This window comes from Corylus avellana, chromosome ca1 (assembly GCF_901000735.1).
Source record: "Corylus avellana chromosome ca1, CavTom2PMs-1.0".
NCBI lineage: Eukaryota > Viridiplantae > Streptophyta > Magnoliopsida > Fagales > Betulaceae > Corylus > Corylus avellana.
Genome location: NC_081541.1, coordinates 19,489,948 through 19,504,290, shown reverse-complemented (window position 1 = coordinate 19,504,290; position 14,343 = coordinate 19,489,948). Strand labels below are relative to the sequence as shown.

The window sequence follows — 14,343 nt, the reverse complement described above, 5'->3', positions numbered from 1 at the left end:
CAAAGTCTAAAATGAAGATGCAATACTATACTAAGCCATATGGGGGTGGCCGAGCCGCCCTCAAGGCCTGTGGGGGTGGTTTGGCCACCCCCAGATTAGCAATGGCAGGTGGTCCATTGGCCAAAATGAGATGGCCGGCCAGCCACCACTTTGTTTTTTTTGTTTTTTGTTTTAATATTTTTAATTATTAGTTATTTATATTTTTTAGGGAAAGTTTATAATAAATCCCTAATTCGACGCACTTTGAACTCCTTAGGTTCATCGAAAAGGTGTTATAAACCCTTCCCTTATATTTTCTCCCAATTTTCTAACGGCTGTCAATCCAACCAAATACGTACCATTTTGCCGAGGAAGTAAAAAATTGAATCTTATGCTCTGCTCACCTCAGGTTTCATGTTCTAAAACAGATGAAATGTTGCCCATAATCGCAGAGCTAACCGTAGGGAAAATGATGGCTTTCTGTTTTGATGAATATACAACGACTCCTTTGGCCATGAATTGGAGGAATAAAAACTTTGTCGTAGGAATTTTCGTTTAGTAGAAACCCATAGTGTTTTCCTCTCTTTTCTTCTGTTTTATTGTTCAAAAAGATGTATATAGGAGAGAGATGAACAGAAAAATGGCCTTTGTGGAGGTAATGCATGCATTCTTCCATGTTGTCTGCTGTCAGTTAGTTTCTCTGGAGCTCGAAAATTAGGGCTACTCCACACAGTTAATACCATTGCCGATTAAGGATTGCATATGAGAAGAATTTCGAACAGGATAGAAAACCGTTGGCTTTTTAGGTAAAATTCTATAACATTTTAAGAATATAAAGCAAAAGAGCAACATCAAATGATAGAATTTCATTGCAATTTTCCCATCCCTAACTCCCCCCCACCCCACACAAAAAAGAAAAAAAAAAAAAAAAATCAAGATTAAGCAATCCACTTTTTGTGGTTCCTTGAAGTTCATCAATTAGCAGTTCACATAAAAGAAAGTCTTTCAACCTAAATCCTTCCAAAGATAAAGGTAATAAACAGATTTCAAATTTGAATAAAATTTATCTAAAATCTTCTTCAACAGCTCTCTAGGCTGTTCAAATCAGAATGGTTCACCGGCCACCAATATGAAGGTCATAGTTAAATTTGGGTTGAACACCAAGTTATGTTCAATAAATTAGAATATCCTCACACTTATATAGGAAGTAACCCATTAATGACGATTTATTTTTCTTGGTTAATGTGGGTATCTTTTGGGGGAGGAAGATCATAACTCTCCGGAAACTTTTGGTTCAATGGGAACAATTAAGAAACAGAACAAGCCACTTGACCGATTTGGCTCAACATCCCCAACAAAGCATAAATGAATTATGAAAGTAGAAGCATAAATGAACAGACTATCAATTATGAATATTTCCTCATGCTATTATTGTTCACTGATTAGTAATTACAATAAAAGAAGTTAACAAAGGGACTTAAGATTAGTTTCAATATCTGCTACCTTAAAAATTTAAGAGTACCAAAAAAGTAGAGATTGGTGGAAAATCTATGCAACCTATGGCACTTAAAGAAAGATGAGTAGCAGATTAACAGAGATCTAGGAGAGGCAGAGGCCATTCCTGCCAAAGCCAAAGTCACAGCACAAGGGAGTGAATGAGACCATTAAAGAAAGCAGGGACTCATAGAGGCTGTTTGTTTCTAAATAAAGCACCTCAATGCTGCTTCCTCCTAACAATACCTGTATCCAGCCAATAAGCAGGCTCAAGCTCTTACTATATATGTACAAGAAAATGATAAAAAAAACAAAACAAAAAAAAAAACCAACAACAACAACAACAACATTGCACATAACATATTAAGGCAAACCATGTAGTGGAAGAAATGCTGCAAGCGTATTATATTATATAGTGGAAAGAATGCATACAATGTATATAACATAATCCGATTTACAAATACCCTCTCTCAGAAATGAGGTGTTATATGCTATTGTTGTTGCCTATACAAAATTTGATCAAAACTAATTTCAATCCCTAAGCCCCGGCACAAGCTGTGAAAGTAAATGGATGTTGCCAATGAGCTGAAGGCCTTAGGCGGATGAGTGGTTTTGGGAAAACTGCACTCCGGCTAATTTGCTCAGCAGACGAATCAGCAGGTTGTCGGATGTCCTCCTCCTCTTCGTCTTCTGATGAAGAATCTGGTAGGGGTATGAAACTACACCCAAAAGGAAAAGATGTGACCGCGTTTGTATTTTCAGCTCGAATCTCTGGAACCTCTGCCTCTTGTGATTAAAAATCTGACAATGGTATGAAGCTACACCCAAAAGGAAAAGACAAGGGACTGCATTTAATCCTCTTAGCATTTGCAGCTTCTTCTTTTGATAGTTGAACATGTGAAGAAGAATCTGTCTCATCTAAATCCTCCAGAAATGGGTGATCTAACAGCACATCAGCTGTCAATCTATGCATGGGATTTATTGCAAAACAGCACTTCAAGAAATCCTTTGCCGCGTTTGATATCTCGTCCGGAATGTCAGGCACTGATTCAGACCGAATTTGAGACATAAGATCTTCAAACTCCTTTGAACTAGACATGGTAGCCCACGGTAGTTGTCCGGTGAGCATGATAAGCACGGTGCATCCAAGAGCCCATATATCAGAGAAGGCCTCTTGTAGCCCGTAAATTACACATTCTGGTGCTAAAAACCAGGAAATCCCTCTCCAAGATGGGGTCTCTGTCTCTGTCTGGTAACTGTGAACTCTCTTTGCCAATCCAAAATCAGCAATTTTCATCTCAAACCCATCAGCAGTAGGCACAAACAGAACATTATCAGGCTTCAAGTCACAGTGAACAAAGCCACGAGCATGAATGTGTTTCAACCCCACAAGTATAGCCTTTGTGTGCTTTCTGACATCACTCTCAGACAACCCACGACAGCCTGATTTTAGTATTAAATCGGCAAGGCTTCCTCCCGAAGCAAATTCCAAGAGGACATTGTAGAGCACAGTCCCATTCCTCGTTTTTGTCGTGTCTGCTCCAAATGTCTGGATAACATTAGGACAGCCTTGGAGAGCATCAAGAACCCTCTTTCCCCACATAAGCAAATTCCCATTTAACGGATCTGCCGATTTCACAGCCACAACCGACCCAAAAGCTCTGGGTTTCTTCAGTTCTACTATGTATACAGACCCAAAAGCTCCTTGGCCGATCTTCGGTCCCCTACACCACGACAGCTCTCCACAGAGGAGCGACTACTCATCATCTTCCTCCTCTCTATATCTCTTCATTATTCCTTGTCAATCTCAGAAAAATTTCTTGAATCGCTTCTAAGGGGATACCTGAAAACGATCCACACATCAGACATGATATTAACCCTAGCGGTGAAAGAGGAATAGAAACCCTAGGGAGGGGGAGGAAGGATAGGGTGCGTACAAACCCTAGAGGTGAAAAAGGGATAGAAACCCTAGAGGATGGGGGAGGGAGGAAGGATAGGGTGCGCACCAGAGAGATGGAAGCAATTGGGTCTCTGGGCTCCACGATGATACGGAGGCCGCCGATTCCGCAGTCGAGAACGCGGCGGAGGGAGATGAATCGTTGGCTCTTGCGATGGAAGACAACAGAGAATGGCGTAGGGCTCACGCGTAGTGGTAACGGCTAGTATGAGAATTGAGGAATGTGAAGGTTTTTTCCCTTGCGGCTAAAGGCCTTTATTTATATAACTCTCAAAAAAATAAAAAGACTTCTATATCCCCCTTGCGTAAGCTTCACGCTATTTACCTCGGCGGCTCAGCTCTAGCCGCTCCAACGCTTTTTTTATTTTATAAAAATTTGTTTATTTTATTTTATAATTCTTCTGTTTTTGAACCATAAACTTGTATGTCATGACATCTTGTTCTCCCTACGGATTTAGTGTAAATTTTCACAAACCCACATTCTTTTTGACAGAGTTTTAGTGAATCACATGGTTTTAGAAATTAAATAAAATCATTTTTAAAAAAAAAAAAGTATTAGAAAAAACGCTTAAATAAGATAAATACTAATAAAGTTGAAAACTGACAATTCAAAATGGTGGAAAAAGAAAGCAACAAATATGGTTGACATTAGCCTTATTGGATCCTTAGCAATTGGTCATTGGGGGTCTCTAGTATCAACTACTATTGCTTAGCTTGATTGTTTTAATCAACTAATATGTTGAATTAGTTATGTTCCTTGTTCCTCAACGTTAGATGTTCTATACCCATTTGGTTGCAAAACTAAAGCATTTAGTCAGATTCTCCTAAAAAAAAAAAAAAAAATTAAACATGAAAAATTAATCTTTGTGGTTTACCTGATTTACAATTAAGTCATTGTGGTATCAAAATGAATTCAAAGGTCCCCGAAGTATGCCAAAAAAATAATTTAGTCCCTACAGTTAAATTCTGTCTACTAATTTAACAGACTCTATTAGTGTAACACTGACTTAAATATGACAAATATCACAATTTTATTGGTTCTAACATTTTATGTTATCATAATCTGTTAAGTCAATGAATAGAATTTGACCGTAAGGGCTAAATTATTTTTTTTGCATACCTTAAGAACCTTTGAATTCATTTTGATACTATAAGGAGTTAATTACAAATCAAGTAAACCACAAAGAATGATTTTGCATTTTTCCAAAAAAAAAAAAAAAGGGGGGGGGGGGGCAAAATAATCAATTTAGTAAGCGAATTATCTTTTTTATTTGATGTGCATTAAACAATGATATACTCGAGATAAATTAGTATGAAAACTCATGACTGAAGATTTTATCCCACAATAAAATAACAATTTCTGATAGCACTTGTATGATTCTAGAACTGCTCACAAATGTGATTCGGAAGATGCTAAAATAATCTTTGTTCACTCACTGTCTCTCTGCCTCTCTCATGTGTTCAACAATTTGTTATAGCCAGGAAGAAATAAGAACTCCACATAAAGCCACAAGATTATACATACCATGGCTGCTATCAAATGAATTACTCTTAACACGTCCACATTTATAGTAAGATCTGTCTAATATACTCACAGACAATCATCTATTGCCATACTATTTTAACAACTACTTGCAGCACACATCTATTTGTGACCTCTGAACTTAAAGAACGTCTTGAGAAGACTCTCAAAATTCAACAACTCTCAATTTATACTCCTGAACTTTCAACTTCAATCAATTGACTCTCTCATTTAGATTTTAAACGTTACAAGTGATACAATAACATTTATACCCCTGAATTTTTTATAAAATTTCAAATTTACCCTTAATTTCAAATTAAAAATTAAATAAAGTTATACAAAAAATCGAGGGGTATTTTGGTCTTTTTAGGCAATTCCGTTAGAATTTAACGGCTAAATCTGACGGAGGGAGCCAATTGACTCAAATTGAAAGTTTCAGGAGTTAAATTGAGAGTTTTTGAAATTTATGAGGGTTTTTTCAAAATGTGTGGTAGTTCAAGGTTCTAAAGTGAAGTTTTCCCCCCCCTTTTTTTTTAATATATAGTACAGCCATAGACTTGCTAGTAAGGTTTACCAATTGTACCTTAAAACAGATGCATAGTCCATCAAGAAGAATATAGAAAATCAAATCCAGGCTTGTCAAGGTATAACATTGTTTTATGAAAAAAATACAAAATGCAAGCAAAAAATGAGCAAAACCAGAGTGGATAACCCAAGATGAACACAAACTAGCTCATCCACACAAAGATAAACACCATATACATTCCTTTAATACACATGCTAATTCAAATGAACACGAAATTCAATGCGAAATTCAAACCCCGAGCTTATGACATATGATGCTGACCGAAAAAAATAAATAAAAACTTCATGATAAAATGATGAAAAATGTTTACCGAAAATATCTCGTAAAGCCTGCAGCTTTGCAATAGCAAGCAGTTAGTTTTGACCCCATGATCCCTATCCATTGACTCTCAAACGCCTAGCTTCAGATATACATGCATCACATTCCTGATCAATGCACAAAACCTTCAAACATCAATATATCTACACATAGATTATCAAAAAAAATCACAAAGGGGATAAGATTTGGAACAGTTCCTCCTCACAAACAGTTAAAAAACACTTCCAGATAAGCCCATTTCAACATCAAACCCAATCCCAATTGGGTCTCTCTAAACTAGCCTTTTCTGCCAAACTCCCACATAAAGGAAAGAAAGAATCACAGAAATTAGAAGCACAAGCGAAGCTTGAAGAGAGCTAGCGATCTCAAAGAGAGAGGAATGTTCCTTTTGTTTAAATTTGGGAAAGAGAATGGGAGGAACGGAATGGGATAACCAGGTGAAGCAATTACTCATTACTAAGATTATTATTATCATCGTAAGATGATTTTATCATTAAAAAAATTAATTTTTTTCTTTTCTTTTAAAATTACAGATTCAAAGCTCTAACCAAAAAACAAGGAAACTATTTTTGGAGCAAAACATTAAAAGAGAAAAAACAAATGAACATACATTATATAGCCATTTTCTTCAATCAGCAAGCAACTTCCATTGTGCTCATAACTAGACCTTTCTTGGAAAAGTCAAATTTGCCTCTGCCATTCAGGTATGCTAATTATAATGTGCACAAACATCCTTTGGACTGTCAAAAGGTATATATATATATATAGAAAATATTAGGTGTTCTTTTAGTATTTTTCTGGTATCTTTTCAACTATGATGTGGCTTTTAAAATTATCGTTGAATTTGAGATTATTATTATTAACTTTTAATCTATTGGTGATTTTAAAAGCCACATCACAATTGAGAGGACACCAGGAGAACACTAGAAGAACACCTAGCATTTCCCTATATATATATTGTCCATTACATTCAAAAGAAAAGTTCATAATAAAAAGTATCTCTTCTTTTCTTCTCCATGTTTTTCTTGAGCCCAAAAATAGACAATTCAGTAAGTAGACTTCCCAAACCACATGATTGTGCTGAAAAGAACTAATCTGCTCTATTCCGGGTTGCCGCTACGCACTCAAAAAATGGAGAGAAAAACAGAAAAAAGATGATATGCACTCAAAAAATATAAATAATAATTGAAGAGAGAATAAATTTTGCAACTTCAGGTATAATTTATCTCTAAGCTATAAAACCTCATAACCCAGAGTTTCAACAAAGGGGTCAATTAGAAATATTGCATAGATGAACAAATCTTTGAATGGGGTGACTTTCCAATTTTATAAAAGAACTTGCCTACAAACAGTACTTAAAAAAATAATAATAATAATAAATAAATAAAAGAGTGAAATATTCAAAAATTGAGAGTCCCATAAGACAAACCTATAATAGGAAAATATGGTGGTGGACAGAAACTAGCGCAGGTAATAGCAGGAAGTAAAGTTGCTGAATATTCAGATAGAATCTCAAGTTAGTCTTATACCATATGATTCATTCATAATTATCTAGGAAATTATATGCCACGTCAAGGCCTATCAGCATCTACCACATGTCCATGCCACGTCATTATGCCACATCAAGATTATTTTTTAAAAATAAATAATAAAAAATTAAAACCAAGAAAAAGACCAACCTATTTCTATAATTGACTATGATAAGAACCTTCGGATTGCTTGATCCTTCGTTGGATTTCACTTTCCAACTCTTCCATTCCCTCCAACTTCTTGTACTTCCTGCAATAGCATTGAAGATATTTAGTCACTCTCCTTGTAGCCTATCCTTATTAGATAACAGAAACATAAAAGGAAATCAAATTTTATTAGAAATTTAGAAAGAGAGCTCACCTTTGGGCCCAAGAGCAACCCATATGGCACCCCACCAAATCTATAAGAGCGATCAAGCACTATTGGTCCATAGTGAGGAAAAGCTTGTAGGTTTTAAGTGCTGGTGTCAGTGGGGTGATTGGGTTGATGTAGTTGTGATTCACTAAGAGTGGCAGTATCCTCTGCATCTGAAATTCTGATGCCCAAGGTTGAAACAAACCTCTTATGCCGTGGGTACCAATTGGATTCAAAGTTACCACCACCATCATCATCATCATAATCATCATCGTGGCATCTTTTAGTATGTTGAATCCCATCCATTAAATCCACTGAATGTTCTATATTTTCATTAAGTACACCCACATTCTCATGGAGCACACCTCCATGCTGAGGACTCAACATTTGACCTTTCCCTTCTGCTTTCTCTTCATACCTGCGTACTACATGTGCTCCACAACTTTTAAAGGACACTGAACTTGTGGAGGACCAAAACTTAACTTGCAGATTGTCCCCCTTCAGCTCATTAAATTCAGGAACATGGTATAGAAACCACACATGATCTGAGCCTGATAAATGAAATGCTTTATCGTCACTATACCTTGGTAAACCATTGATGATGATCTCAACACTACAAAGAGCTTGAACGGATATTTGTCCACCCTTTATTCCAATAACAACACACATAGCAATTCCTGTGATCTCCCCATCCAAATGTGAAAGCTCGTAAATATCTATTTCGCATTTATTATCATTCGAAGTCTCTTTAAGATAGCAGAACCAATTTGGAATCTTATTTCCCGGATATATAATGCCAAATTGATGGTCCTCAAAACGTCCCTGTTACACAGAAATCATAAATTTTCAGCAGTGCAACGTACAAATAAAGGAACGCATAAACAAGGAGAGAGAGAGAGGGATACCTCATCCAATAAAAGATTTTCCACATCATTCCCTACATTCTGAAGCAATTTATGGCATCTGGACAAATCAATCCATTCAAGCCCTGGGAATGTATCAAATTGAAATCCTTTTGATAATACAAAAAATCTTTCCAATGATATGCACCCACTTGCATATATATCTTCTATTTTTGGTGGAAGTTCCAAAATTTCTTCAAGTTGCTTGCAATCTGCCACTTTAAGGCTTCTCAATCCAACAAATCTTTTGATGAATGCAGGAATGCTAACAAAATCGCTCCCCGATAGATCTAATTGTTCTAATGAGGAAATGCAATTAATTGTCATAAAGAAATCTGATTCTGATAGGGCACAGTTTCCAAGATCCAAGGTTCCCAGCCTCGGAAATACACTTGAGGAACAACCATCATTACAAATGCGTGAATTCATAGGAGGTGGGAAAGAGATTAATTCTGCACTTGAAAAAATTTCAGATTCCATTGTGGACACAATAGAGGGCGTGGATAGTCCGTTATCCCCCACCTTCTGTGGAAATTTGACAAGTTTTGAACAATCTCTAAGAGAAAGTCTCCTTAGACGTTGCAACTGATGAATGGTACTTGGGAGATTCATAAGGTTTTCGCAACCTTCAAGATTTAACTCATGAAGCCCAATGGCATACCCAACAGATGAAGGCAATTCTTTTATAGGAGTGCATTTTAGGCCAATGTATCCTAACCTTTCCATTTTACAATCAATTTCAGGAAAGTTCTGAAGCCTTATGCAATCTTCAAGCATAAGATTTTCCAGAGATCTCAACTTCAACGTTTTTGGAAAGCTTGTAAGGTTAGAGCATCCTACAAGTCTCAAAATGACAAGCTTATCAAGTAATCCGACAGAGTGATGAACCTCAGCTAAACTTGTACAGTTATCAAGAGTCAATTCTTCTAAATTTGGGATCCTTGAAAGATCAGGAATTTTTGTTAGGAATTGACAACTTGAGACATCCATAGCTGTCAAGTTTTGGAAATTCTGTTAAAAAAAAAATGAATAAATTAGCTTCAAGGAATTTTACAACATAATTTTAAGGAAGAAATATTGAAAATAATAGTTGTACCTTGAACCTTTCCTCCAATTCCTTGAAGAGGCTATTACGCATTCTAAAAATAATGAGCTTTTGTCCTTGAAAATTGGATGGCAAAGATTGTAAAGGATATTCAGGCCAATCAAGCAATCTTAATTCATTAGAGAGATAATTAGGCCCTTCAGAAAAGTGTGCATTTTGGTTTATAAACAATCTGAGCCTTTTCATCTTCATGAAGGCTTTGGAACTCATGCGTATCATGCGTCGTTCAGGCAAATCTACCAATATCCCTTCAATTTTATTTGTTCCCTAGTAAGATGCATAAGTATATCAGCAATTGAAGCATAAAGTTCTCAATATTTTAGCGCTTGCTAGAAGTATAATTTGGCTTTGCTAAAAAAAAAAAAGAAACAAACTTATACTCAGTTTATTTGTAATTTTATGTTGCTTTTCTTTTTCAGATTTTAAAAATAGGTTTTTCTTCTTTGTAATTATTGGAATGCCCCAAATGGGGTGACCTCTTTGAAAAATTCCAAGTTTTCTCTTTTTCATCTTTAGGTATTAATATTACCTACTTATAAAGGTTAATGTAAGACATTTATAAAAACTGTGCCTATGTTAGAAATGGGATAAAAGGGAAGTCATGTATGATGATTTTATATATTCTTCTAGACTAGAAGTGTTCCATTTTAACCAAAAAATGCATTTTGGGATTGAGGGTATATTCACATGTGTGGGGTGTGTGTTTATTTCTTCACCTTCTTTAACAAAAAAAAAAAAAAAATCAATATTTTTCTGGTAGGTTTCACTCCTTAAAAGGAAACAAATGTAAATTAAAAGATTTTTTTTTATGTAACCCTTACTGTATGTTCTTCCAATACATGACAAACATCTTCATGAAACCACAACCTACTCCGTTCTCCAGGTTCTTCAGGTGATTCTTGTCGAACAATTTCTCTACCCATTTCTTGCAACAAGTCATGCATTACAAATTTGTTAGGCTTATCAATAGTTATAAGAGACTTCTCCATAAGCACTTTGATACCAATAACCGAGGAGAAACCACAACCGTCTAATATTTTGATGACATAATGCGCAGGCTTTCCTTTGAAGAAACATGCAATATCAAGGAAAATATCCTTTTCATTATCATCCAATCCATCATAACTTATTATAAGTATTTCTTGAATACTTTTGTTAGGACTTCTTTTGTACTTATCCAATGCACTTTTCCATTCATTTATGCTTCTACCATGTAGATCTGAACCTAGCACAGTCAAAGCCAGTGGAAGGCCTCTCGCATAATGTATTATACGTTCTGTGAGTTCCACATAATCGTCAAAAGGTTTGTCTCTTTTGAAGGCATTCCAACAAAAGAGTTGAAGAGCTTCGTTGTGATCCAATTCTTTCACCTTATACATTAATTCAACAGGAGGATTAGTTAGCAATTTTTCATCTCTAGTTGTTATGATGATTCTACTTCCTAAACCAACCCAATTTAGTTCCCCAGCTAATGTTTCTAATTGGATCGATTGATCCACATCATCAAGAATTAAAAGAACCCTTTTAGAACAAAGCCTATACTTTATCACATTGATTCCTCGATCAACATTGCCAACCTTCAAACTTCTAGAGTCTCCTAGAATCTCAGAAAGAAGTGTCTCTTGTAGTTGGACCAAACCGTACTCTCGCTTTGCAATTTCTCTAACATTTGCAAGAAAACAACTACCTTCAAACTGATAAGCAATCAAGTTATAGATCTCTTTGGCAATAGTCGTCTTCCCAATTCCGCCAACTCCAAGAATCCCCACCATGCTTGTAATGTCATTCCTCCCAAGACTTAACAACAAATTGATATCCCGTACACGAGAGTCTATTCCAACTGGATACTTGGCAACGTTTAAGTATGTACGATTTACTATTCTTGAGACCACTTGAACAATTTCAAGGATAAATTTAGATCCATTCCTGCCAATATAAAGGATAAGAAACATTTAATGAGTTAAGATGTTTCACATAAAAAGACATAGGAACATGATCTAGTTACAAGGGCCTTTTTTTTTTTTTCCTGCAACAAATCCCAATGGTACGCCACAAGATAGGAGATAATCCAGTCCTTCCCTAAGTTCCAATTCTCTGCTTATTAGACTTATATTGTTCAGTCTTTATGTGTATTAATAAAAAAAAATTCTTTTTTTCTTTTTTTTCCTTTTTCAGCTTACTCACGAGTTCGGTTGCACCTGCCAAAACTTATCAAGATTATTATTTGAATTCTACTCCAACTTATTAGTACGGTTTATTTAATTTTAAAAATGTTTAAATTGTAAGTAAATTATATTTTTTTAACCTTTAGTTATGAAGTAAATTGTACTGTCTTTGCTGAATTTTAGAATTGTGCAAAACACCTTACGGACCAAATCTAGGTAAGCCCTACCATTTAAAATTGATTTCAAAATTATCATCATCTAGGGCCTAGGGGTCATTTGGAAGTTGTGATATCATCTAGGATAGTTTCTAGCATCTTCTGGACGTCTTAAAGGTGTTCTAAATGTTAGATAGGCATTAGAACGTTATTATAAGGCTCCAAGACAGTGAGATTCAGCCCAGACAGTTTCTGGCATAAGAACGCCCCTTCCAATGCCCCTAGGCAGTAAGTTTCAGCTTACTGGGCATTTTTGGCGTTCCAGCGGACTGCGCAACAGATGAAATTTGCAAGCCATTTTTGATATAGTTAACATCCGAATTGGAAAAAATTTTTAAAACAAAAAGTTGTAGATCTAGGAATAAGCTTTTCAAAGCCGCTGAGTTTGCCTCAATTGGAGTTCGGGATCAAAAGTTACGGCCAAGATACCCTGACTGCTTTGTTCTCCCTAACAGCTTTTCAACTTTATTTCAGCTTTACCCTTTCTCTTCCTATAAATAGAATAGGATGCCCCCTTAGCTCATTAAGACCACCAAGCACAAAATTAAGAGTGAAGAGCATTTGGAGAAGTGTTCTTGCTTCTCCATTGTGAGCCAAGAGAGTTTTGGTTGAAAGCCATTAATGCTTTCCCCCGCTTGAGGTTTGTGAAGTCTTCCTTACTTCACCATTGTTATTCCAAGTGAGGATGTGTAAAAAACTTTGAGCTTTCCCTCACTTGATGTGTTTTTAGAGGTGTTTTGCTTCTACCCATAAGTGCTACTGTGGATGTTCTGAAAGCTTTGAGCTTTGCCCACACTTGGTGTGTTTTCAAGAGTTTAGCCAAAAAAAAAAAAAAAAAAAAAAACATACACAACCATTGTTCTTGAAGAGTCTATCAAAGGGTCAGTAAGAAAATGCACTATTGGAAGATTGAAAGGCTCGTAGCCTAGCAGGTGGCTAGTTTTCTTACAAGATCTAAGATTTTGAAAATGGTTGTAAACTTCCTCTTATCTTGTAATCTGGATTTTTCATATAATGATTTTCCGGATTTGGCTGCCCCAGAGTAGTTTTTAGACCTTTAATGTGTTCAAAGGGACTTTCCACTTTATAACCAAAAAACTTTGTGTTGTGATTATATGTGTTTGTTTGATTTAGTATCCAAGTAATTTTATTATTGTGATAATTATTGCTTGAAGTAATTGTTGATTTGGGGGTAGAACATGATCCTTTGGTTCTTTCAGTGGTTAATGGTACAATTTCTTCAGATTAGTCTAGGATTAGAGAATGCATTATGCAGTTCTACGATAGCTTGTTTACCAAATGGTTCAATTGTCGGCCTAGGTTGGATGACCTTACTTTTGATTCCATTGGAGAAGATGAAGCTATTAGAGAGAGCTTTTGAGGAAGATGAGGTCTTTGAGGTGGTGAAAGCCCTAAACAATGACAAGGCTCCAGGCCTTAATGTTTTTACTATGACGTTCTTCTAAGCTTGTTGGGATGTTTTTTAAGGTAGATATCATTAATGTTTTCCATGCTTTTCATGCTAGAGATATGTTTGAAAAAAGCTTTAGACCTTCATTACTCTTACTTCGAAGAAATCTAGGGCCATTGATGGTTAAGGACTTCTTTTCCTATTAACTTAGTCAGTGGAGTTTACAGAATTGTTGCCAAAGTCCTAGCTAACAGGATGAAAATATAGTGGAAAAGATCATTTCCAATCCCCATAATGCTTTCATTAGGAGTAGGCAAATTGTAGATACTGTTCTCATAGATAATAAATGCCTTGATAGTAGGATTTGACTCGGGGATCTAGGTATGTTGTGCAAGTTGGATATTGAAAAGGCTTATGATAATATCAATTGGGATTTTTGCTATTTATGGTGAGAAGTTGCGGTTTTGGGAAGAAATTGCGTAATTGGATAGCACATTGTATCTCTTTGGTGTACTTTAATGTATTGGTGAACAGCACTCCAACAAGTTTTTTTTAGTAATTCCCATGGCTTAAGAATAGGGAGACTCTTTGTCTCCCATACTATTCATTATTGTTATGGAGACGTTAAGTAGAATGATTTTTGCTATATTGAACAGGGGTCTTTTATCAAGCTTCTCGGTAGGAACTAGGAACGTTGGTGCCTTCAAAATTTCCCACCTTTTGTTTGCAGACGACACTTTAATATTTCGTGGGGCGAATCCAGATCATCCTCATAATTTGTGTTGCTTGTTCTTATGCTTTGAAG

The 14,343-nt window shown here is 35.9% G+C and overlaps 2 protein-coding genes across 4 annotated transcripts in view; both read right to left on the bottom strand.

The window, feature by feature from the left end:
* Positions 1-1,383: 1,383 nt before the first annotated feature.
* Positions 1,384-14,343, bottom strand: part of LOC132184116 (TMV resistance protein N-like) — a 14,264-nt gene continuing 1,304 nt past the window's right edge. The window contains exons 2-9 of one of the 3 annotated variants that reach the window (XM_059597633.1): positions 10,569-11,673; positions 9,739-10,014; positions 8,646-9,653; positions 7,747-8,562; positions 7,536-7,635; positions 5,849-5,963; positions 3,480-3,632; positions 3,236-3,316 (exon numbers count right to left, since the gene is read on the bottom strand). In XM_059597633.1, coding sequence (XP_059453616.1) covers positions 7,840-8,562; positions 8,646-9,653; positions 9,739-10,014; positions 10,569-11,673 — 3,112 coding nt within the window. In that variant the 3' untranslated portion in view covers positions 3,236-3,316; positions 3,480-3,632; positions 5,849-5,963; positions 7,536-7,635; positions 7,747-7,839. Of the gene's footprint in view, positions 1,720-3,229; positions 3,317-3,479; positions 3,633-5,848; positions 5,964-7,535; positions 7,636-7,746; positions 8,563-8,645; positions 9,654-9,738; positions 10,015-10,568; positions 11,674-14,343 lie in introns of those variants that run through there. The other 2 variants (XM_059597624.1, XM_059597640.1) reach the window with 2 other exon arrangements.
* On the bottom strand, positions 2,012-3,342 carry LOC132167073 (mitogen-activated protein kinase kinase kinase 20-like). Its single transcript, XM_059577971.1, has 3 exons — positions 3,317-3,342; positions 2,280-3,197; positions 2,012-2,192 (listed from the first exon to the last, which is right to left on the bottom strand). Exons 1-3 carry the CDS (start codon positions 3,340-3,342, stop codon positions 2,012-2,014), a joined length of 1,125 nt encoding a protein of 374 aa, XP_059433954.1.

Coding starts and splice junctions, on each gene's coding strand:
- LOC132167073 (XM_059577971.1), bottom strand. CDS start 3,342: ATGTCTGATGTGTGGATCGTTTTCAG. Junction 3,198..3,316: donor GATGTGTGGATCGTTTTCAG/GTATCCCCTTAG, acceptor GTCGTGGTGTAG/GGGACCGAAGATCGGCCAAG. Junction 2,193..2,279: donor GGGTGTAGCTTCATACCATT/GTCAGATTTTTA, acceptor TTTTGGGTGTAG/TTTCATACCCCTACCAGATT.